At 36.7% G+C, this 26565-nt stretch overlaps 1 protein-coding gene across 2 annotated transcripts in view; it reads right to left on the minus strand.

Moving 5' to 3' along the window:
* Positions 1 to 7328: 7328 nt before the first annotated feature.
* The window catches only part of LOC148949368 (tetraspanin-33-like), a 555122-nt gene continuing 535885 nt past the window's right edge, over positions 7329 to 26565 (minus strand). For both annotated transcript variants that reach the window (XM_089093400.1, XM_089093399.1), the window contains one exon: positions 7329 to 9369. In XM_089093400.1, coding sequence (XP_088949526.1) covers positions 9292 to 9369 — 78 coding nt within the window. In that variant the 3' untranslated portion in view covers positions 7329 to 9291. The remainder of the gene's footprint in view (positions 9370 to 26565) is intronic.

Below are 26565 nucleotides of genomic sequence, written 5' to 3' on the forward strand. Positions count from 1 at the left end.
CAGTTTTGGAAAGTATAAACAACATCAAATTGAATATTTGATGTATATTGATATTAATTGTTGAAAGATCCATCAGTCCAAGAATTTATTTCACTGTAATTTTATTTCTATTTTCAATGCTGTAAGAACTGGAAAAGAAAATATTTGAAAATATTTGATGTATGATGATATTAAATTCTGAAAGTTCATCAGTTCAAAATTTTACTACAATTTTAATGTTTATTTTCAATATTAAGTTCAAAAGAAAATATTCGTCATAACATTGGTTTTCAGTAAAGCGCCCATGATGCGTACGTTATAGACTTTTACAGTGAGAGAAGGAGGCGATACCAAAACTCTTGTTTGTAGTGATTTTTGTTCGTTTCAAGCTTGATTTGCAGATTCAGTTTAAGTTTCACTCGTTTTAACATTTATTTATTCATTTACATTAGTATCTAGTGTATGTTTGTTTGCATTGGTTGTTTATTTAATTTCTGTTCGTTTTAAGTTTGATTTATACTTCAATAGAAAAAAAATTTTTTTTCGTTTTAAGCTTGCTTTTCATATTCAATCTAAGCATTACTCGCTTTAAGATCTATTTATTCATTTATATTATTACTTGTTGTATGTTTTTAGGTATGATTGTTTATTTAATTTCTGGTCGTTTTGAGTTTGAATTTTAACAGGCGTTTGTATCTGCTGAGCTTAAGTTAAATGGCCTTTACTTTTCTTTTAAAAATTTATTTTTCGGAAAGTTTTTTTTTAAACTAATATTTGGAAAAGATTTGAAATGGTAAAAAAGACCACCATGAGAAGGGCTTCCTGTGGTGGGAGGAGGCCTTGTATTACAGGAAAGACACTTTTTTTATGGAATGTTATATTTTTGTAATATATGGTAGTTTGAAATGTGTCCGGCTCGACTGCTATTTAATCTTTTTAAAAAGGAGTGTAGGCGTAAGTAAATCTGTTATTAAAGTTGTCGTCACTAAGAGGAGCGGAGGTGGGTTTCACAAATAAAAAAAGAAAAAGATATTGGATATCAAAATCTTACACGATTCGTCTGTATTTTGTGAAACAAGACAGAGCATTCTTTTCTAATTATGCTAGTGGAAGAGGCATAAGGTTTACTTGGGTTCTCTAGTCGTGTATACGGGCAAAAAAACTGGATGAATATTGGACTGGAACCAACATTAGCTCGTGATTCTTCTTCAAGCATGGTGTAACAAGTCAACCTCTTAGCTGAAAAGTTGGAGGCAGAGGGGCGGGGGAGACTGGAGGGGCTAAAATAACTAGTTTTGATTATCCACTTGAATGTCATACTCCAATTTCGGTTGAAATAATGTACACCAAGTCAATCGTTCTTATGCCCAACCAGTCAACCCGCAGCTTGGATGCGTCTTCGCACCGTGGGACCAAAATTACATAGCTTGAATTTAGGGCGCTTTTAAACAGAGTTTTGACTTAGATCATTGTCCCATCAAGAGTAGACTCATATGGTTTCTGCACCATATCATCTCTTCAATTTTGTTACACTGAACAAAGACTTTGCTTGCTTTCGGACAAAATAAGGACTTCGCTCGTAAGTAAACCGATCCATTTTGTAGCTTGGACTTTGCTCACTTTTAAACCCGGTCAGATTGTTGCATGGGTTAGGTCTTTTGACTGATTTCAATTTTTACAAGTTGCAATATGCAAACCTTTCTGTTAAAAAGTTGACGAAGAAAATTTCGCTAACTTTCTCCTAAAAAGTGCCTCCAATAATACGGATTTAATTTCCGTAATTCGATCCCAACGGTGCAAGACTCCCACCCTTTCTATTAAAATTCATATGTGAACATTCGGCCGTTCCTCTTGGCCTAAAGTTCCTGTCCCGTAGCTTTCATGCAGATCAGAGCACTTTCTTTCAAAGGTTGTAAAATCAACTCTATGTGTCATCGTTCTCATATGTCATTGGTGCAAGTTACTAGCCTCATAAGTTTTGGCCTGATTGGAGAAAAAAAAGCAGCAACAAAAAAATGGCTACTTTTTTCTTTAAAAGCTGGTGGTCAGAGGGTAGGCTATTTTGGAAAGGCGAAGGGATGTCCTTATACCTGCAACTATAGAGATTAAAATCGTTGCATGAGTCCGGTTCAAACAAGGTGCCAAATGCCTATCTTTCTGCTAATTAATTAAAAAAAAACTTTCCGAAAAATAAGTTTTTCAAAGAAAAGTAAAGGCCATTTTAAACTTAGGCTCAGGAGATACAAATACCTGTTAAAATTCAAACTCAAAACGACCAGAAATTACTATTAAAGAATAAATGAAACCCAAAACACACAGAAATTAAATAAACAATCATAGCAAAAAACACTCAACAACTAATAATATAAATGAATAAATAGATCTTAAAGCGAGTAATGCTTAGATTGAATATGAAAATCAAGCTTAAAACGAAAAAAATAGTCTGCTATTTAAGTATAAATGAAACTTAAAACGAACAAAAATTAAACAAACAATCAATGCGAACAAACATACAATATATATTAATGTAAATGAATAAATAAATCTTGAAACAAATGAAACTTAAATTGAATATGCAAATCAAGTTTGAATCGAATAAAAATAACTACAAACAAGAGTTTTGGTATCGCCTCACTGCAGAAGCCTAAAACCTACTGCGTCATTGGCGCCTTACTGAAAACTATATGAGTCTTGAACAGTCTTGGAAAGTATAAACAAAATCAAATTCAATATTAGATATATAATGATATTAATTGTTAAAATATCCATTAGTTCAAGATTTTTTTTTACTGTAATTTTTATTTTCATTTTCAATGCTGTAAGAACTGGAAAAGAATAAATTTGTAATATACGAGTAATTCGTTTTCAGTGAAGTGTCAATGACGCAGAAGGCTTTAGGTTTTTACAGTTAAAGAAGGGAACAGTATCCAAATTATATTTGTAGTGAAACTATATTTGTCTTGACCAATCTTGGAAAGAACTAATAAATTAAACTGAATGTTTTATGTATAATGATATTAATTGCTGAAAGCTCATCAGTTCAAAATTTTACTATCATTTTAATATTTATCTTCAATATTAAGTACAAAAGAAAACATTTGTAATATATTTCGTTTTCAGTAAAGCGCTAATGACGCAGCAGGTTTTAGGCTTCTGCAGTGAGGCGATACCCAAACTCTTGTTTGTAGTTATTTTTATTCGATTCAAACTTGATTTACATATTCAATTTAAGTCTTACTTGTTTTAAGATTTATTTATTCATTTACCTTAGACCTTAGACCTTAGATCCGCTTGTACCTCCAGAGGCACCCAGGGCATCAAGAAGGAGCCGCTAATCTTCCCGCCAGTTTGCTGCTGCAAGTATGTCCTCCCACTGAGGTTAGATTGATGTTTGCAGGTTACGAAGATCTGTCTGGTACGTTCGACGTAGGGTGTTTCTTGGTCTGCCCCTGCGGCGTGAACCCAATGGCGATCAATGGTGCGCTGCATTTGGTAGTCGGAAATTGTCCATACGCAGTACGTGGCCAAGATATCTCCATTGGCGGACTCTTATGATTTATGTCACATGAGGCTGGCCAGTCTTGTCACGGATGGATTGGTTTGTTATTCTCTGCTGCCAACGGATGTTGAGAATTCTTCTGAGACATGTGTTTTCGAAAGCAAGTATTCTTCTCTTTTGTTCCTGGTTCAGGTGCCAGGTTTCGGCAGCGTAATGCAGCACTGGCATAACATTGCTATTGAAGAGTCGTAACTTTAGCCGTATAGAAAAGCTTTGGGACCACCATACTTTCTGTAATCTATTGAAGGCCCCATTGGCTTGGCCGATTCTTGTGAGCACTTCTTTTGTGGTCGATCCAGTACTTTCTATTATGCTTCCCAAGTATTTGAAATGGACGACTTGCTCTATGTGTTGGTCTCCGCAAGTGATGCTCAGAGGTGAATCTGTGGTAGCCATGCCTTTTGTTTTCTCATTATTTATTTTCAGGCCGACATGGCCACCTCTCTCCCTCACTTTGTCAAGGAGTTCTTGGAGTCTTTGCTTGCATGATTCTAGGCCGGCGATGTCGTCAGCGAAGTCTACATCACTGAGGCATGTTTCTGGATTCAGCTGAATTCCGTCTGTGCTTGTACTTCGCAGTATGTAATCAATGACAATTACGAAAAGTAGCGGTGACAAGACGCAACCTTGCTTAACTCCTGACATAAAGTGGAAAAAACGGGTTTGGCCATCTGGTGTCTTTACACAGCACTCGCTACCTTCATAAAACGCAACAATCAGTGAAACTATCTTTTCAGGGATTCCGTAATGCAGTAGGACCTTCCACAGACTTTGGCGGTCTACTGAATCAAATGCCTTCTCAAAATCGATGCATATCATATAAATCTTTGATCACCACTCACTGCTTTCTTCCGTCAGTAGCCGTAGGGTAAATATTAGGTCTGCACAAGAACGGCTCGGTCTGAATCCATGGTGCTCGTCGCGAAGGTGTCTGTCGAGCTGCGAGCTGATTCTCTGCAGTAAAATGTGCGTCAGCAATTTTCTAGGTATGGAAAGCATGCAGATTCATCATCAGTTGCCTGAGAAGGACGCATCGCCTTTCTTGAAGATCCTCACAAGCGGTCTGCGTTTCCAATTCAAAGGTATTTTGGCGGTCGTCCAGATTAATGCGAACAACGCTGTCCAGAACTTTAGGCAGGTCTTGCTTTGATCATTTCCGCGGATATCCTGTCTTTGCCAGGCGACTTCCCATTTTTCAGCTTCTTTGCTGCTGCTATAATTTCAGTGAATGACGGCGGATTCGCGCTGATATCTAAGAAAACATTAACATTTACATTGACATTCTAAGGACACAATTTACATTAATATATATTGTATGTTTGTTCGCATTGATTGTTTATTTAATTTCTGTTCGTTTGAAGTTTCATTTATACTTTAATAGCAAACTATTTTTTTTTCGTTTTAATTTTGATGTTAATATTCAGTCTAAGCATTACTAGCTTTTAGATCTATTTATTCATTTATATTATTACTTGTTGTGTGTTTTTGCTATGATTGTTTATTTAATTTCTGTTCTTTTTGGGTTTCATTTATTCTTTAATAGTAATTTCTGGTCGTTTAGAGTTTGAATTTTAACAGACATTTGTATCTCCTGAGCCTAAGTTTAAAATGGCCTTTACTTTTCTTTGAAAAACTTATTTTTCGGAAAGTTTTTTTAATTAATTTTTGTTCGTTTTTGATTGCAAAAAGTTTCAATTTTTTATGGCATGGGAGGGGGGGGGGTGCTTACTGTCCGATTATTCTTGACTTTAAAAAACGGATCTAGAACTTTCAATTTAAATCGAATGAGGCATTTTTCAAGTCTATACGATTAGCTCTTTGATAAAAACCTTATATATGAACAATAGACAGCTTGAGTAACTTGTGAACAGCGATTGACAACAATGAATGGATTGAAAAAATATTAAAATTAATTAACGCAATCTTGCGTTAATTAAGTAAATTACACTACTCTAGACTACGTTAGGGGGGGGGCGCCCTTTCCCCCTCGCCCCTCTCCTGGATCCGCCACTGCCTTACACTCTCTGTTTATTTCCTTGTTACGGAGAAGAGCAGATGCCTAATAGGTGTGTGCTAATACCAAAACATTCTAACTCATTGGGCTTTTTGGTAGAAACAGAATAAGCTCAACGGAACGGGTTGGGGATAAGGGCCTGGAGGGGTTATTTACCATCTTATATTTTTTGATTGTTAAGACGTAGACTAGAACTTTCAATTTCCAATCCAATAAGCCCTCTCTGAGGTTTATACGAGTATTCATTCCTGTCTCCGGGCTCTGGGGGGTTTTGTCGACGCCAGAGTTTTGTTACTTAACCTTTCAACTATTTTTAACAAAATGGTATTTTTAACCCTTGCATATACAGCAACTACGCTGAACAAATATGCAACCCTTGCATATAAAGCAACTCTGGAAATCAACTACGCTGAACAAAATGGCTATATCAAAATTTTGATTGGATGTGTTTGGGGGAATGATGAGCGTGGGGGGGGGCTAGTTGCCCTCCAATCACTTTCGACTATTAAAAAGGGCACTATCCTTTTGAATTTCCAATCGAAAGAGCCTTTTTTGAAGTTTCTACGACAACACCTTCTATAAAAACCTTAGATGCCCCCAGGGCATAACTTAAAACCATTGCCCGGAGGGCTGTGGGGTAGTATCCTCCTCAAAACATATTTTCTATCTGGAAATCAGCTACGCTGAGCAAAATGGTTATATTAAAATTTTTATTGGATATGTTTGGGGGAATGATGGGCGTGGGAGGGGGGGCTAGTTGCCCTCCAATAACTTTCGAATATTAAACAGGGCACTGGCCCTTTGAATTTCCAAACGAATTAGCCTTTTTTGAAGTTCCTACGACAACGCCTTCTATAAAAACCTTATATGCCCCCAGGGCATAACTTAAAACCCTTGTCCTGAGGGTTGTGGGGGAGTGTCTTCCTCAAAAATATATTATCTATCTGGAAATCAACTACGCTGAACAAAAAGGCTATCTTAAAGTTTTGATTGGATGTGTTTGGGGGAATGAAGGGCATGGGGGGGGGGGCTAGTTGCCCTCCAATCATTTTCGAATATTAAAAAGGGCACTAGAACTCTCGATTTCCAATCGAATGAGCCCCCTTTGAAGTTTCTACGACGAACCCTTCCGTATGAAGTGCCTCTGGGGAAAAAAAAAATAATACTAAAACATTGGAGCCGTATGGCCTTTACTATAGGCAACGCTATAGCGTTGCCTCTGATAAGTTGTCAATGAAGGGAGAGGGACGCTATCCAAGTTGAAACGAAAGACTGACCCACATCGGTTTTCTAACCATACAGAGTGGAAATATTTGTATAATCTCAGCTCAAAGAAGGTGCAACACGCCTATCTTTCTGTAAAAAAATTGGCGGTGAGTGGGCAGGGGTTTAAGGACCACGGGATCCATTTTCTTATTGAATCAAGAGTTAAACCTATTTCTCATCCCATCACCAAATTTCCGTAGCTTGGACTTACAAAGGTTTTTGAAGGGGTTATTGGAATCCCGATAAGGTCATTCTTATTCAAACGACTATTTTGAAAATTGGGCATTATGCCATACAAACCCATAAGCTACTATTGGAAAAAACGGGAGGGAGGGTTAAGGGTCCCTCTCCATTTTGCTACATAAATTGAAATTGGTCTTTGGAATGTCAGCCAGTTGGTAAAATCCCTTGCCCCCCCCCCCCAAAAAAAAAATATTTTGGCTAGTAACGAGCCTGGTAATGGCGACCACCAGCATAGGTTATAAACATTAATCGTATTTTGAGAATTAGTAAAAGCACGAAAAATGAATGTTTATTTAAAAAAAAAGCACTACAAAAGAATGACTAACTCTTAGAAAAGGACATAAAGAAATTAACAATACCTCACTTGAACGAAACTGTCAACCTATAGGACCGGTAGAAAGAGCCCTCTAACCTACTGCTATCTTTAACAGTTGTTTATTAAACATGATAAATTGTGACTTAGAACAAACTATAGATTGCAACTGTCATCATAGGTTTCCCTTAATCACAATCTTTTCTTATGCTTATTTACTATTAAAATAAATGTTTGTCAGAAATTTTATGGGATACTGAAAATTATTCACTTAAGGTTAACGTTCTGGTTTCCCACTTTTTAATACAACTCTGTAGATTGTTCCACATCACTTACAATACCACTCTTCTATAGTCCGTTATTTTTACAGATTAAAACGATCTGGCAGCGCTAGCACAATTTTCTGGGAACTTCGCATTTTTTTCACACCATTTTTTTTTTACTTTTACAAGTTAAACAAATAATTTGTTTAACAAAATAGCTTGAAACCTCTGCTGTTTCAAAATATGAAAAAAAATAAAATAAAATTGATTTTCTCGGTTTCATAATTTAAATTAAGAAAACTATGGAATACATAAGAAAACTAGGGTACAGGTAAGCAAATACAGGTCTTATTTTTATGAAAGATTTATTCTAGGTGGTTTTCCCATGGTCTCATATATCACATAAGTATTCAGTTTCAGGTACCTGCCTTATATGAAAAAAACCTGGAATTTGCAGCTGGATTGTTGCACACAATATTCAAAAGAGATACAGAGTTGTCAACTGCAAGTTTTAGTTCGTGCACCATTTAGCTGATGCACTAACATGCTATATTGCGAATACTACATATGATAACTATATAGATACGAGTTACAATTTGAAAGTTGTCTAAGGAAATTTTTGGGCAACCACCCACCCCTGCTTCTGCATTTGAAAGTTCAGTACTTATGTTTCACCATAAAGGCCTGCTTTTGCTGGTTGAGCAAATAAAAACTGAGTTCTACAAACGGAGATACCTCCCTTTGCAGATACAAAGGGAGATAAAACTGAAATTGTTACCACTTTTTAAATTTATTTAGATTTCCTTGAATAACTTATCGCTTTTATTCCATTCTAAATGATTTTCCTATTCTTTTTAAGGATGATACCAGAAATGAAAAAGCGTGAAATCAGTTAATGTAGACACCCGTTTGCCCAAAAGTTAGCCTAACCAAAATAAGAGGTAATATTTATTGTGCTTGTGGCTTGTTCCCATTTCTGTCGAAGAGTTTCACAAATTTATCCAAAGGTTTGCAGTGTTTAAAAGTAAAAGTTTCTTAGTCCTTGACATATGTTAAAGTTTGAATTAGGTTATAACAGGATTTCTAAGCACAGATTTCTCGAAATATCAAGTTCCTAGAGGCAACAAGAAAACATGAGTTAAAATGAACTACTACAAAACCACGAGAACCAACATTAAAAAGAAAGTTGAAAGAGATAGGGTATATGTGGTGACTTTTTGAAAAATTCAATTCATTTTAAGAATTCCACAATAGTAAAAAGGTTGAGGAATACTGGATTACATTGATGGTCCATGATTAAACCGACAGAAAAAATCGATAATGAATTTTGGAGTAACATAACTAAAAAATAAAGAAGAAGAAAAAAAAGCCTACATAAATAACTATTATTCAAACTAATTAAAGTACTTGTATTACAACATAAAATAACTGAAAATCCAAAACCGAGGTGGTTTTGGATTTTAACTAAAAATTAATTCAATATTGTGGCTTAACAGAGAGAGTCAAAGAATTTAAAAAATTTGTACATAGGACTATAGGCATGCTTGTTTTTGTTCAAAGTAAGTAGGAACAAGAAACATAATATAGAACATGACTGACGTAAAAAAAAAGGATTAATAATTGACCTTAAAAAAACCCAGTTTCACATTGCATACTAGTAGTCATATTCCCATAATTGTTTCTGTCTCCATATTTCATTCCGTAGTTTCCGGGACAGGTAGAGGACAATTAACTAGAACAAAAAAAAAGATTAGCAAAGTGTTCTTAAACTTTCTAGAAGTACAATGACATTGTTTTATACGAAAGTTTGATTTTAAATAGCTTCTTAGATAAAACTGCCTTACATGAAAAAACCACTAAATTCTAACAATTAAGGAGTATAATTGTTAAAAAGGCGGCAAAACTGATTAATGAGAAAGCGAAATCCGAAAACCAAACACTATTTTTTGGAATCAGAAACAATTAAAAACACAACTGAATAAAAACTCGTATCTAAACAAAGCTTCTACAGCTAGAAGTGTTGAAAAAGCAAGGTGAAAAACTGTTTTGTGTAATAAAATTCTGCGATATCAAACAATAAAACTGTAAGTAAGGAGCGAATCGCCACAATAGTATCCAAAACTCTAAAAGACAAAATTTTGACTAAAATAGATACATCAAAAGAATAGTCTGCTTATGCTTTTTCCAAATTTATATAATTCATCAAGTTTATTTTTTTCATAAAAAGCTGAGAGCCTGATATGTTTTGCATGATTTTCAAAAAAGGGGGAAAACACTTCTAAAAAGTCAAGGAGTCGTAATGAAAATAGTTACTTAAAATAAAACTCTTAATGAAATTATCAGAGAACCCTACTGTAAAGGTTTCAAGCAACCATCGGCAAACTGTGGAATTTCGTGTTTTCGACCAGAAGAAAAACAACGGATGCGTATTCATTTATTAATAATTTTTCCCAGGGATGATCGTATCAAACCAATGGTCCTAGAAGTTCAGGAGAGTACTCATTCGAACGGAAACTAAAAGTCGACCAAAATGTAAATAAAAATACAGACACACACACACACACAAATACAGACACACACACACACACACACATACACACACACACACATACACACACACATAGACACACACATAGAAAAAGACACACAGACACACACACACAAACACACACACACACACCAACCCACACACCCACACACACACACACACACAGACACACACACACACTCACTCACACACACACTCACACTCACCAACACACAAACACACACCCAAGCTCACACACTCAAACACCCACACAGTCTCACACACACACTGACACACACTGAGTCACACACTCTCACAGACACACACACAGAGAGTCACACAGACGCACACACAGTCGAACAAACAGACGCACACACAGACACACACAGACGCGCACACCCACACGCACAAACACACACACACACACCCACACACACAGACCCACACACACACACACACACCGACACACCCACAGACACACACCCCGACACACACAACGACACACACACAGACTCACACAAACACCCAAAAAACCAGACTAAGCCACACACTCAGTCAGCAACACCGACCCACCGTATCTCAGAGTGTCACACGGTCTGTCTCACAGTCTCTCTCTCTGTATCTATCTAATTCTCTCTGTGTTTCTCTATCTAATACACTCAATCAGAAGCTCACACACACACAAACAAATACACACACAAACACACACACAAACACAAACAAATAGACACACAATAACACTAACAAACAGAAAAAATCTCTGTATATCTCACTTTATCTCTCTCTTTCACTCTCAATGCCACAATCTATGACTCTATCTCTTTCAAACTAACAGACACAAACACAGACACACACACAGACACACACACACACACACACACACACCCACACACAGACACACACACCGACACCCAACCCGACACACACACAGACACACACACCGACACACACACAGACACACACACCGACACACACACAGACACACACACAGACACACACACAGACACACACACACACACACACACAGACACACACACAGACACTCACACAGACACACACCCAGACACACACACAGACACACACACAGACACACACAGAGACACACACACCGACACACACACAGACACACACACAGACACACACACTGACACACACACAGACACACACCCAGACACACACACAGACACACACACACACACACACACAGCCACACACACAGTCTCACACACTGACTCACACACAGACACACACACATACACACACACATACACACACACAGACACACACACATACACACACAAACACAAACACAAACAAACAAACACATACACACACACAGAAAACAACCAACAGAACCCACAGGAGCACCCACACCACCCCCCGCAAGACACCGCGCCACACACACACACAGAAAAACAAACACACACACACAACTTCCAACACAATTAACATCACCCTGTGCCTACAACTGTAAGTCTCAATTTATCACTCACTGTAAAACTCACTGACTCAAACACCGACACACAGACACACACACACACAGACACACACACAGTCACACACACTGACAAAAGATCCGACTAACACACAGACACACACTCTGACACACACACAGACAGACACACACAATCACAAACAGACACACTCACAGACTCACACAGTGACTCACACACAGACACACACACAGACACACACACAGACACACACACAGACACACACTCAGACACCCACACAGACACACACACAGACACACACACAGACACACACACAGACACACTCACAGACACACACACATACACACACACAGACACACACACAGACACACACACAGACACACACACAGACACACACACAGACACACACACAGACACACACACAGACACACACACAGACACACACAAAGACACACACACAGACACAAACACAGACACACACACAGACACACACACAGACACACACACAGACACACACACAGACACACACACAGACACACACACAGACACACACACAGACACACACACAGACACAAACACAGACACACACACATACACACACAAAGACACACACACAGACACACACACAGACACACAAATAGACACACACTCAGACACACACACAGACACACACAAAGACACACACACATACACACACACACACACACACACAGACACACACACAGACACACACACAGACACACACACACACACACACACCCACAACCAAACAGAACCCCCATCAGACCACCCAACCGAACATCTATCAGTAACACAAACAGTAACACAACAAGTACACCAACCAGACACACAAACCGACACTCACACCGACTGACACACATCCACAGACACGGACACAGACACACACTCACACACAGACACACACACAGACACACACACACACACACACACAGACACACAGACATAGACACAGACAGACACAGAGAACGACCCACCACCCGAATCACACCCAGACTAACAACAAGACACACAACCGCTCACACACCGAGTCACAAACCCAGCCCGACTCAAATACCCCCTCAAAGAGACACACACAGACACACACACAGACACACACACAGACACACACACAGACAGACACACAGACACACACACATACACACACAAACACAGACACTAAGACAGACACACAGTCAGTCACACAGACAGACACACAGACACACACACATACACACACACAGACACACAAACATACACACACAAACAAACAAACAAAGAAAAGAACAACGACAAACCAAAAGACAAAAAACAACAAAAACAGACAGACACACACACACACACACACACACACACACACACACACACACATTTTCGTTCCTCGTAAGGTTGAATTATTACTTATTATTACTTATTACACTATATTTCTGTACCTCTTTGGCTTTAACGAGGCTCTTTGTTTTGCTTTGAACCATTTCTTTTATCGAAAACAGTTTTAAAAATTAATTACAAGAAACGGTAGATAATAGTAAAAAATGAGTAATAAGAAGAAACCTGAATTAGAAAAAGCATAAATCAAACTTCAGGGAAGCCATCGTACATTTCATCAAGACTGTTAGTATTAATAAAGTTCAGCTATAAATCTGCTGCAATGCAAGACATAAAATAAGTTTGACATCGTATTGATTGATTTTACATCGCTATGATTTATCATAAAAGCTACTGATAAAATGGTTTTTAAGTAGACAATATCCATTAATAAAAAGTGGAAGGGCAGTAAATTTTCCATCTAGTCAAGTAGATTTCCAATAGAAATTCATTTGAGGAACTTTCTTTATTATTAAACTTCCAAATTTTTGTGTAGGCCTAATGATAAAATAATGTGTTTTTCAAACAGTTCGTGGTAACGAACTGTAAGTAAGGAGCGACCCGGCTCAATAGTCACCGAAACTCTAAAAAACGGAATTTTGATACCAATAGATACATCAACAGAATTAGACTTTTATTCTGATTTCAAATATACACGTTTCATCAAGTTTAGTCCTACCCATCAAAAGTTACATGAGAGAGTTACCTGAGAAAATTTGCCTGATTTTCGAAAAAACGGGGAGCACCCCCTAAAATTCATAAAACCTTAATGAAAATCACACCATCAGATTCAGCGTATCAGAAAACTCTACTGTATGGGTTTTAAGCTCCTACCTGCAAAAACGTGGAATTTTGTATTCATTGCAAAAAGAAAGATCACGGATGCGTGTTTATTTGTTTTTTTCCCAGGGGTGATCGCATCAACCCAGTGGTCCTAGGATATAGCAGGATGGCTCATTCGAACAGAAATTAAAAGTTCTAGTGCCCTTTTTAAGTGACCCCCAAAAAATGGAGAGCAACTAGGCCCCCTCCCACGTTCATTTTTCCCAAAGTCACCCGATCAAAATTTTGAGATAGCAATTTTGTTCAGCATGGTCGAAAAATATAATAACTATGTCTTTGAGGATGACTGAATCCCCCAAAGTCCCAGGGGGAAGGGCTGCAAGTTATGAACTTTGCCCAATGTTAAGTAGTAAGCGCCCAATTCGTTGAAAAGGGACAAGGAAACCTACGCCTGAGGCATGGATATGTGTGTAGGTTTTCAATGCATTGGGTTACCAGGGTCATTTGCAAAGAGGTATGATTTCTATAGAAGCTATAGTAATTTGAAATATCATATGGAATTTGCTTGAAGGTATATACTTTGCGTACACCCCCCGTACCAAACAGGTTTTTCTGGTAGTCCAACTCTACAGATCATTAAACCTTTCTCAAAAGGAATGAGTATAACTTGATTGATTATTAGGATTTGAATAAAAGGAATAGTTTTCTTTACAATTCATATTAGTGAGAGAATTGAATTCAAATATAATAGTTTTTTTGCAAGTATATTAGTTGAAAAAAAAAATGAGTGGTGCATTTACACTATTGGAGATTAATGATGGAACCGACAGCAGCAGCAGCAGCGATATACGAGTACCTAATGTAGCTGTGGAAATAACTGCTGGTTGTAGACTATGCCTTGAATGGGACATTATGTATGCGAGATACGCGATATTATTAAACAAGTTTAAGCAGGAGGAGCAGCTGTGTTTTGCTGGAAAAGTAAATATTATCAACATAAATAAACTTCGGTCAGCGTTAGATGTTATATTGAAATATATTGATGAGGCCAAAATGCTTCAGTGAATATTATTTTTGTAATTATGTTCAATAAAACTATTTCCAAATCACTGGTATTTTTTTCTTTTTCTAAATTATACTATCTTATTTTTCATATATTAGAAACATTAAATTATTTTCAGTATTAAGTTAATCGTTATATATTTAGGACTAAAAAAAAAAAAGAATGAATATATTCGAGAAATATAGAAACATGACGAAAATATTTATTATAGAAGAACGTTTAATTATATACGATGACTTTAAAGATTTGTATATTCAAATGAATATATTTTATCTAGGTCTACTAGTAGATGTAATGAAACCTGATTCTCCACCATTAGACTCTTGTATGAAGCTTCTACAAAGTGGTCCAAATGCATTTAAACAAGTTATTGATATATTGATCATGACACGACAAAATGATATTGTGGATATTCTTTTAAACACTATTTTAGAAATTTAGGACTTTTTTTCATCGGAAAAATGGTGCTAAATGATGACTTACTACTCTATTTCTCTCTCTGACAATTTTTTTTGTTGCTAGCTCAGTTCTAGTGTGTCAGTGAGAGCGATAACAGTTGAAAAGATGTTAAATACATTCCAGTTATGTATATATAAACAGGTCAGCTGGTCTTCATGTGAGAATTGCAAAATGATTGAGGAGTATGATGAAAAGTGTAGATTCTGCACCCCGTGAAAATTGAATAGATGATATGTTATACAAAGTAAAAGTTGTGATGCTTGTCTTGAAGAGGGATTCGACTCTCATCCTAGAGGCCACATATGTTCCAACTGTCATTATGATAAATGCAAGAAGTGGGAGAGTAAACATCCTGATATGATTGGAAAGAACCCTAACGGTGAGTTTATTGTTTTACTAGGAGATTGGTATCATCGTGGTTATAGATCTTTCTGGGAGGAGGAACCGGGTCAACGATTCAGCTGTTGGAACAACAAAATAATATGGTTTCTACGTCATCGGTGTGAAAACACTGGGTGTTATGATTATAAGTCCACTGATTTTTATTTGGCTGTGACGGAATGTGATTCGACACTTGAGGACACTGTTTGTGAAATTGCTTCAAATAAGCAAATTGAAACATCTGAATTCTATAGAATGAATGAGAATAGTATCATTGACTATACAAAGAGATATGACAAGAGTGAAGTCACACTCTACTGTAGAAAATGTAACCCTGACATTGCACTACATCAGGATCAGTATACTTTGAGTCCAGATAATCTACCTGCACTATTTGCTGTTGACTAAGACCTAGCAGTGGTTGAAATCTAAAGAGTAGAAAAGCCGTTTGATCACGTATAGAAGTTTTTTTATTAATAAAAAATTTCACATACATTTTTACAAAATTTTATTCTTAGGGCACTAACATCAATATTAAATAAACTTGTAAGTATATTCTCCACTAGAAAGTCGTTCAATTTAGGTAAGTCAAAGTAGATGTTGAGAAACTGCGTGGAGGTGTAGCCACGACATCTGAACATGAAAAAGAGTAGTGCGTGAAAGCCACATGTCTTAGTCATTAAATAATGTACTTTTCGTTGATTTTGAATAATGCTATTCCCACTATTTTCAATAAAGTTGCTGGTGTGTTGAGAGTAGAATGTACACGATAGTCCACGAGGGTAAACCAATTCAACTTTCCTTGCTTTTTGGAAGACAAATAGCGCCTAAACGGTCTTAAGATTCGATGGACATCTATTAACAATTATCATGGTCTTTCTAAAAATTGAAATATTTTTAATGACGTCCAAAGATAGGCTCTAGGACTTGTACTAGAACATATAAGGATACATACTCAATGAATTGTTTCTTTAAGTTTTATTCAGGGTGCATGATCTATTATGACACTACCTTTAGGCGTCATTTCCTGATAGGTTTATAACTGACTCAGTATTAGAAGTGAGATACTATCAGTCAGAGTATCGACAAATGTACGCTCTAAACTTGAAGTCCCAGTTAGTGCTAAGGTTATATCCTATAGACCTCACAAGTCCAAAACAATAGCTCTGTGATTTTTTGAAATTATCTAATAGGCTATTCCAATTTAAAATATTTGAGAGTCATCATCTAGGGAGGGCATGGTCAACTCGTACAGAGTTCTATAGGCTTTTTTTTCAAATGATAGAGTGTACAGTGGAATAACATTCACTTTGCACAAATGGCTGGACAGACCGAAAAAATTAAAATCTTGGGGGGATTTGGTCCACGACCCACCGGCACCTCAACTCTTTAAAAAGGCCACAGCTGGTATTTATGTGATTTTTACATTGATAAATAATGAATAAATATAGCTAAGAGAACCGGGGGTAAGTTGACTGTGGTTGGTGATTTTATGAGGGAAAAAAACTTAAATGTTACGATCGTTGGATTTTAACGTGTCAGCAGATAATGCAATAGAGTTCATAACTTTTTTTTTTCGAACGCGGATAATTGCCGATGTGATAACGAAATTTTCATCAGTTGCTGCAAGATGTCAAGTGTTTTTCTCAGAATGAACTTCAATGGCGTCCTATGCAACTTTAGATTTATCTTGACATTGGGGGGTAGCCATGGGGATAAATTTAATATCTCGTGCATTAATTTCCCAGCCAGATGATGCACATGGGTCATTGCAGTAGTCAACTCATCATTGGTATCAACATCTATTCGAGATTTATAGCTCAACGATTGTCCTCTCATCTCCTTGTACTTCTTGGGGGTCATCATCAAACATTTCATGTAGATAGCATAGTTCAATAATTTAGAGATAGGGCTCACCTATGTTCCATTAATAGATACATTAAGTTTTTTAAATAGGTTGGGTAGACTACAGATTTCATAGGAGAGACCATCGCCGGCAGTTGGAGTTATATTATCTGTCTTTTTCTTCACCACAACTTTTAAATCAATAAATGTTGATGACAAATCAATGAACGAATCTTCATTAGAAAATATTTGCCAGTGTAGATGTTCCGAGAGAGGAGGGGCAGGGGGATCTTGTTAATAGTAGTCATATTTGACACTGACAGAAACATTTTCAGCAGTGAATAGAGTCAACGAGGAAGTAATTGATTGATGTGACTCCCGTGGGTGGGGGTAAGTAATCTTAAGAGACGAACTTATTGTTTGATCTAACAATCTTTTTCTTTTTCTTACTCTGGTGCTTATTGGCAATCATTGTTTTATTCATAACTGTATGTTTTTACTTAAATTGCTTCATAACTTGGTTGAATCTGATAAGTCAATAACGTAAAAGCTTCCTTTTCAATCCCTACCAATGTTTTTGAGATTCCTAATGTTCACAACCAGCTCGTGCTGAAGATCTAATATGTTTCTTAACATTCTCCTTTACATTCTTGCCCGATACCCAGTCCGTTAGTGTGGAAGCGGCAAAATTTGACGCAGCAGCTACAAGATATTTTCTGGCAAGGGGTAGTGCAGAACGAAATAGCCTAGCAAACCAGCGATCAAGACCAGAGCAAGAAAGAGGATTACGCCCTTGTTAGTAGTCCAATCCATTGCCTATTTGAAGTGGCCTCAACGCACCAACAGAAAAATCGTTCTCGGGGCATACAAATTGGTTTATTCTATTGTCAATTTTAGGTTATTGTGCCGTCGTCGTTGACCGTTGATCAAACATAATATTTACTCCCTGATAAGCCTTTGAAATTTCGAAAAACTCACTTACTTCTGTTTTTAGCGTAAAATGATCGAGTTCCAAATATAAAGTAATTAAAGGACTATACTGTAGTTGATTTTTATTGTAGTAGGGAACATGTTCTCGGCTAGTTCTTCGCTCCGGAACTCATAGGAGGAGAACATATAAGTTGCCAACCAGAAATGTTTCCACAAATGTAGGGTAGAGAAGTATACACTTATCTATCTAAATCGCCTGCGTGTAGTCTGAGGAAATGATTATCATGTCCAGCACTTCTCCTAGTGCCGATATTGAGTTCAAAGCCAATAAAGTACGTCATGCTATCATTGAAAACAACATTTTCATCAGCAACAGGTAAACTAATGTAGATCTTGCTCTCCTATTTTGACTGTTTGAAATGAAAAGCTCCTTTTTTACGAGCGGAAATTGTTTTTGTGAGATTACGACCCAACTAAATCTTACAGGTGAGTTCCTCGAAAGATAATAAAGCAGATACGTAGTTAAGTCCATTGATTTTTTGAATTTTCTATTGATCAACTTGTGGTGGAGGTCAATCATAGAGTCTAATTTTTTATTTCATATTTGCGATCACTTACCAGTATGCCAGAGGTATTTTTGATTATACAGTCAAAAAGACCCTCTACACGCGCACCATCAAATTTGATTGCGGGGGAGATTGTTGTCCTAAAATCACTTGTCGTATTCAAGTCTTTGTAGATAGGATCAGAAAAATTGGACATAGAATTTACGTAGAAATCAGTTTGCATTGTAAATATCCTCAACCCTGATCGAAAAATCAAAATCGGAGTTGCATCCTAGCCACCAAAAAAGTTACTGTTTCTGACCCCCGAGACTAAGTCTCTTTAATACCTTTTCAGTTTAGAGATTTCACGGGAATTTTTAACTTTTTGTCATTTTCATTCATAAGAGACATCGAGGGTCTCCTCATCCATGGTATTAGGAAAAAAATCCGTGATCGGTGTATTGTGTAGGAGCTTTGACAACTTAAAAAGCTAGTTGGACAATAGGTAAGTCCCCTATTAAAAAACATCACTTGTACTGGTAATTAGGCCCATATCACTAGAATTGAATTTATTTTTCGTCTTCTTGACAGACGAGAATTAATCGTAATATTGTTTAAGAAATTTTTCATTCGTATTTGGATTAGAATGATAAAATTCTATTGGGGTACAATTTGATACTGATCAAAATGGTCTCTGATTATAAATCAACATGATTTTATAACGATAAATAATATAAGCCGGTGTATTATTCAATGTCCAAAATCTTTAAACTAAAAGTCGAATACTTCTTATGAATTGTTCGGCCAATGCATCCTTTATAGGACTTTGAGTATAACAAAGCAGTGTACTATATTACTCTAGGACTGTTTCTAAATGGGGGTTAACAAACTCACTACCATAGTCCGTTGGAATTTTTTTTATACGAATCCTGTTGGAGAATCCTCTCACTGACCTGAGCAACTTCAAAACCTCTTTTCCATTACAATAGAATAGCAAATTCATAACAACTATAAACACTGATTGCAATTATAATTTAATTGTACGGCGTAGTTTGACGACTTTAAAGCTCATATAGAGTCAGGATATTTTTTTGCCCTATATGGAATGGGTAAAAGGCTTTATTTTTTATAGATTGATTGGCACAAAATCTCTGATTTCTATGCAGAGTTTAACATGACTCATTTTGTTGATTGTCTTTTCAGTTATTATTGCGAGCATCAGTGACTTTGCAAAGAGTGGTGGGGGAACATAAATTAACGACCACACCAATACTTTTAAGAGTACCTTTCAGATCTTCAACCATTTTGAACTTAAACACGTTGTGTAACGTCAACTGCCCTTTTGTGTACGGGCCGTTGGTGGTGGTGGTGGTGACGTTGACCTGATACGTCTTCACTTTTGTCTAGCTATCAGCGGTGAGCTAGTATTTTACAAAATTGATTTAAAATCTTCTTCTTCTTCAAGTTAATTTTTTAATTGTGACAATGGTGTTGTTTATTTTGATGATGACGACGACGGTTAAAGTTCATTTATTTTTTTTAGAATTCTTCTTTTTCAAATAATAGTTTTGTTTAATTTTAATTCATTTGAAAAGCTGTAGATAGGAGTGCCACATGACACTATTCATTTACGATTTGTAAAATTATCATAGATTAGATCAGTATGATTATATCTATTGCCCCGAATGACAATCCATATCCCAATGCTCTCAACTTGACTTTGACCACTTTCCGAAATAAATTCGAGGAATCGTGTTATGTTTTCAAGCAAATATCTGGGGCTTATCTTTACAAATTTAAATAAAAATTAATACATTTCCTCCTTCTTTAATTGTGTTTCAGCAGCAGCAGCAGAATCCTGAGGAGATGATTCTTTTTGGGGATCAGCAGCAGCAGTGGGCTTCGATCGATATGACTTGTGTTTGTCCACTCGGCGAAGTGCATCTTGAAGTCAAAATATTTTTTTATCATCCTCAATATTCTCATTGTCAAGGAATTTACTCAGATTGTTCTCAAAGTGTTCAATAGGTGAAAGAGTGAATTCTATTTGCGTCCATTTATAGGGTTTTGACATTCTCTCTCTCTCTTTAGAGAAAACTTTTTACAAGTCCTGCAATTATTCGCAGTAAAAGTGTGAAAAAGCTACCGCCCGCCTGAAGAAGTCGTCTCCGTTTGAAATTATGTCCTTTCTTTTTAGAGACCCCTGTAATTACACAAGAACAATGGTACTTTGCTAGTTGCTTCACTAAATTTGGCACTTTAAAATTTAATTTGATGAAATTTTGAAAAATTTCGGATATTCGATTAATGAAATTGTTTTAAATACAAAGTTTGAGCATTGATTTCCTATAAAAAAGTTTTGACGTGCTTAGAACTGAAAAAAAGTGTCTATTTTCATGTAGTATCTTCAATGTCATAATAGCAGCTAATAGTTATTTTTATTGGTCACTGGGAAATATACTGTAATTTCATTTTCAAAAATATCAGCGACTACACGCAGATCCTCGGGTGTATTTTTATTAAGATTCAATAGTATGTAACCGTAGGGTGTATTAGTTGCACAATTGTATCCTGAGAGCAAAATTTTTTGGGTTCCCGGATATAGTCTGTCATTGAGAGTCATTTGCGAGCTTAAATCACGAAGAATTGTGTAGATGATCTAGTAGGTACAGTGCAAAGCAAGAGTTTGCAAACATTTTCTCTGATGAAAGAGATTTTGTAGAACCAAAGTAACTGATATCTGTTCATGATGAGAGCGAACAGTGAACAGTTGTAGCATTTCCTGGTACCATTTTTCAATAGATTTTGCCATATAGTCAATGATGAACGAAGAGTTTTGATGAATAGTGCTGGAAACATTCACAGTACGAATTGTAATTGAATCAGCCCTAGTCCTTTTACTTCATAATGTGACTCCTGCCAAATAATCAATCAATAGTAGATTTTTTTCTGTTTTAAAGCAAACATTTTTTAAAAATTTTTAAATATTTTAGTTAATAGTGTTGTTTTGCCCGACATTGACGGTTCACACAGAACCGATCTGAATAGTGTTTTAAATTGGTACTAAGTCCCCTCACCAGATCACCTGGACAACTAACCGTACACTATTACTATGCAATGAATAAATATTTTCCCTACTACTACTACTCCGCTAAAGAATAATAATAATAACGAGAAGAAGAAGAATAAATAATGACATTTTCTTTTATTATATACATAAAAAGGTGACAATACTTTAAAAAAAATACTACATTGAAAAAGGCACATTAAACATGAATAAAAAAATACACTTTTTTTTTTATTTATTTATAATAAAAAAAAAAACATTTACATAGCCACTAGAAAAAAAAAAACACTTAAATAAATACACTTTTTTTTTTTATTTATTTATTTATAAAAAAATCAAAAATTTCTTATACTACTGCACACACTTGTGAAAAAACTGAATAAAATGTTGTATAAAGAAGTTTAATGGTGGGGGTCCCCCCCCCTCCCCCCAGGGGCAGGGGCTGCGGCGGCCGGGGCCAAGAAGCGCCGGGCGCCGGGGGCCCGGGCCCGCTGCGCGGGATCGGGGGTGGCATTACATACTTTAAAATTATATGCCTTGCACACACACACACATTGAAAATTGATTGTGATAGAAAAAAAAAGAATTAAAAAAAACCTAATTACACAAAAAAAATCCCTCCCCCCCAATTTATACTTTTTTTTTTTTAGTGAATTTAAGTTAATTTTTTTAGAACGAGTTGTTTTCTTTAAAATAAAAATTAACATCGGGGGGAAAATAGATAAATTACAGGTGGTATTAACTGCAAAACAACCTCAAGTTCATATAAGTTTTCTGATATGGTAGACAAGGCGTTTTTATAGCTTCAAAATCTGTAGTTTTTAAATTGTAAAAAGCGTATCGCCATGACTTTAACCTGTGGCTCTAAAATGAGTTCTAAACATGTTTCACCCAACTACATTTTGAGATTATTTTTTACAAAGTATGTGGGTACCCCCGTGCTCACTTTTGTGATGTACTCGCCGTGCGTCCCTACACAGTAGACCTTCAGTCCCGGAACCACACCACGGGACATCAAATTACTGCCCGTTTCAGAGTTTTACTTTAAAAATTGATTTGAAGCTTGGCGTTTCACTACCTCGGTGTAAAGGGATTTGTGCCAGTTAGTCTAGTTCATTCGTGAGCTAATGTACTTGCCATTTTCCAAATTATTCAATATATTTTCAGTTTTGAATTTTAACAGGAGTGAATCAGTTTCCCCGTAGTACACTTGAAGTTGTCCATCAATTGACCCCTGGACCTTGCATGCTTTATAATAAAATGACAACGGGAGTTTTTGGGATATTTCAGTTATTGAACTTCCGCCTGAAATATTTTTATTTAATAAAATATTTCTTTTTTTGCAACTTAAGAGAACCAGATTGGATTCTATGATTTTGAATTGTGGGAAATTAGGATCCGCAATGATTCGAGCACAATAGGTGGGGTCGATAAAAACTTCAAATCAACTTCTTTGTCGTACGCTTTTGCACATTTTTCAAAAAGCTTAGTTCAAAATGAGTTTATAGAATTCTTTTTCAACTTTCATTTTCGCTTATTATCGATTACTGACAAAGGCGTCAATAAACGTTTTCATGTCAGGCGTTTGATCAAATCGGAGGGCTCTATGAATTTTTGTGACCTTGAAATCATTGTACACCATCCCTTTCAATAGCACGTGCTGAACAACGATAGTCTGGTTTGGGTTGAAATTGGCACTTTGATTGTGTTTGGAAGGTACCCAGTGCATATTCCTGTCCTCTAATAAAGATAAATTGTAGGGATTCAGAGAGTCCCTACCCACCAATCTCTGTATGCACGGAAAAACAAAGCCCTTTATCGAGTCATGGATTTCCATGGGTATTTAACCGTCAATTTCAAAAAACCATCCCTCTGCCCCAGTCTCCTCAACACTGGCAGGGTCTGGGACCTTCGAAGACAAAAGGTTGTCAAGCCCTATATAAGTACCCTACCGCAAACAGGAGTGAGACATTGCAAATGGGTAAAGGGACTTCATATCCATAGAAACTGCGTCTAACTTTTTATCAGTGTGCTGTCAACTCGGATCACTTTTCAATATACGATTCTCGTGAAAAACATACCAAATCCGCATTGTTCTTACAAAAAAAACAGGCTGATACCCTTCGGCAATCAGACCTATCTATTATGTGCTGATTTAAATTATCTGATATATAACCAACTGGGAGGTTTAAAAACAATAAACAAAATCCAACCGGCAGTCCCCAGTAATTTCATCCGTATTTTTGCAAACAATATACAGTAGAGTGAGTACGTCACTGGCCTATTAAAGCTTACAATACTCCCCCCCGTTTTTACATCCGCCCTTTGTCCAAAACCTCTTAGAAAATTTGTAGTCGCTGGTAGTGCACTTACTCTCAGTAAGAGAATTGTAAAAACCTTCAATGGGCGGTAGTGACACCTCCTCTAGCCTCGAGCTAGAGTTGTAATAATCATATGGATAAATACCTTGACACGTTAATAAATCATACATTTCATCATCGGGGAAGCGCTGTTTGAGGAAGGGGAAGCTATTAAAATTATAACTTTTCTGTACATGAATCAATTGATGTAAAGATTTGGGGAAGAAGCTGAAGGAGTCTAAAAAACCGATGTTATTCAGGCACGTGTTACCCTTGTCAATAGTTTTCCACGTGAATTCGAGCAGCAATAGCTTCTCAGATGATTTGTGTATGATATTATATGAAAAAGAGCCATTTGTCCATGCTTCTTCTACAATTCCTTCATGAGACATTTGAATTGACGATTGAAGAGCAAATTTTCAGTCATAATCGGAATTAAGTATAAAAAAAGGTACGAATTATTGTCGTGTCAAGATTAAATTATATGATTGGTTTGCTATCCCTCTAGAGTTTCTCTCTCCCGATGTAATTTCCTGCCAAATATGATCATGATCGATCAACTTCCTCCTCCCCCATTCCCAACACCATCATCAAATTCTCCCTTGCAAACCCAACACATTTTACGATTTTTAATGGCCACTATGCCATCTGGTGATAGGAGAATAGGATAGTTTGTATAACGAAGGCGTGAAATTGCACCTTTCACTGTTTCGCTTAGACTGACCACTGCCAAGCACATGTAGTCTTCACCATTACTCAACATCTCCACTTCCTTCATTACTTGCAGGGTATTATTGGAATCTTGTTGGGCTAGAGCGTAAAAGATCTCGATGACTTTATGGTTTTTCACATGATTTGAATTTGACAGATTGTAAACGTCTTTCAGCTTAGCCTTGCAGTCCAAAGCGATCTTATTGCTCTATAGTAGCGTGTTTCGAACGATTTTTAAACGTTAGATTATTCCCCCTTTGCTTACTGACCGCAGAGGCAAGTATCCTTGGTCTTTACGTTGCTTCATGTGAATATTTAACTTTAACTAAAATTAAAATATTTACAGGCATGTCTAACAGGTCGAACACGCAAATGACTGCCACTTGTGAAACACTTCTAAAACCTTCTTCATATCTTACATTAGATTGAAATAACAAGTTTAGTTGGACTACTTGTGTGGGGGTCAAAGACGTAACGTCCATAGGTCTAGTCATTCATTTGATGGGGACTACACTTGAAATAAGACACCGTTTTTATCTAATTGCTGGCCCACGTCAAAGTCTGACTCAAAATCTAAAACTGTGACACCAATCTTTAAATGTGCATTAGCCTGCTAAAAAATATATATTCCCTTTAATGTCATGGGATATTGACCATTTAAACAATTAAAATTTACTTTGGGGAACTTTGAACCCTCCCTACCATTAACTGCCATTTTGTCCAACTTTTTCTTAGATGGCATCATTGCGCAGAGGTCTGTATGCCGCAATTAAAAATGCATACTTGAAACACTGCAGCCTCGTATCGAAACAGATTCGTTGTATCCCCCTACCCCGCTCTAATTCTGAGTGATATTTTAATTAAATTGCCCCCTCCTTATGCCCGCCGCTGACAATAAAATCCTTTTTAAACATACACATTGTAACAGTTCAAATTTAAACAAATAAGAAACCATATCTACTCCACCCCTTGTTCTAACTGTACCACTTACTTTTAATGCGATGAGTCCAAAATGTAAAAACCAACCCGTAAATCGAAAAATTATGGTTCAATGCCCACATATCTGTACACAAGTATGTAGAATACATCTCCCCTGCACCTTCATTTACAAAAATATTTTTCGTACTATTGATGCTTTTAAACTGACACCCACTCCCTAAATCTTTCTGTTTTGTTCTAGAAAAGCTCGAATCGTATCAGTATATGAATGTGTACTGGTCAGAGGCTCTGGTTTTATATCACCCGACACGCGAGAGTTGAAAGGGTCACCGAATTTGATGCTTTAGACCAATGTGTGATGCAAGGCAGAGTTGGGGAAAAAAAATCCGGAAGAGGGGATACTATTGCTGTTGTATTACTAATTACATCTATAGCATTAAGTGGAATGATGGTGTGTGACAGAGAACTGTCGATACCACCATGCCCGATCTGTTCAATC

Source organism: Artemia sp. Qi Xiang Cuo, chromosome 8 (genome assembly GCF_049724085.1).
Source record: "Artemia sp. Qi Xiang Cuo chromosome 8, ASM4972408v1, whole genome shotgun sequence".
NCBI lineage: Eukaryota > Metazoa > Arthropoda > Branchiopoda > Anostraca > Artemiidae > Artemia > Artemia sp. Qi Xiang Cuo.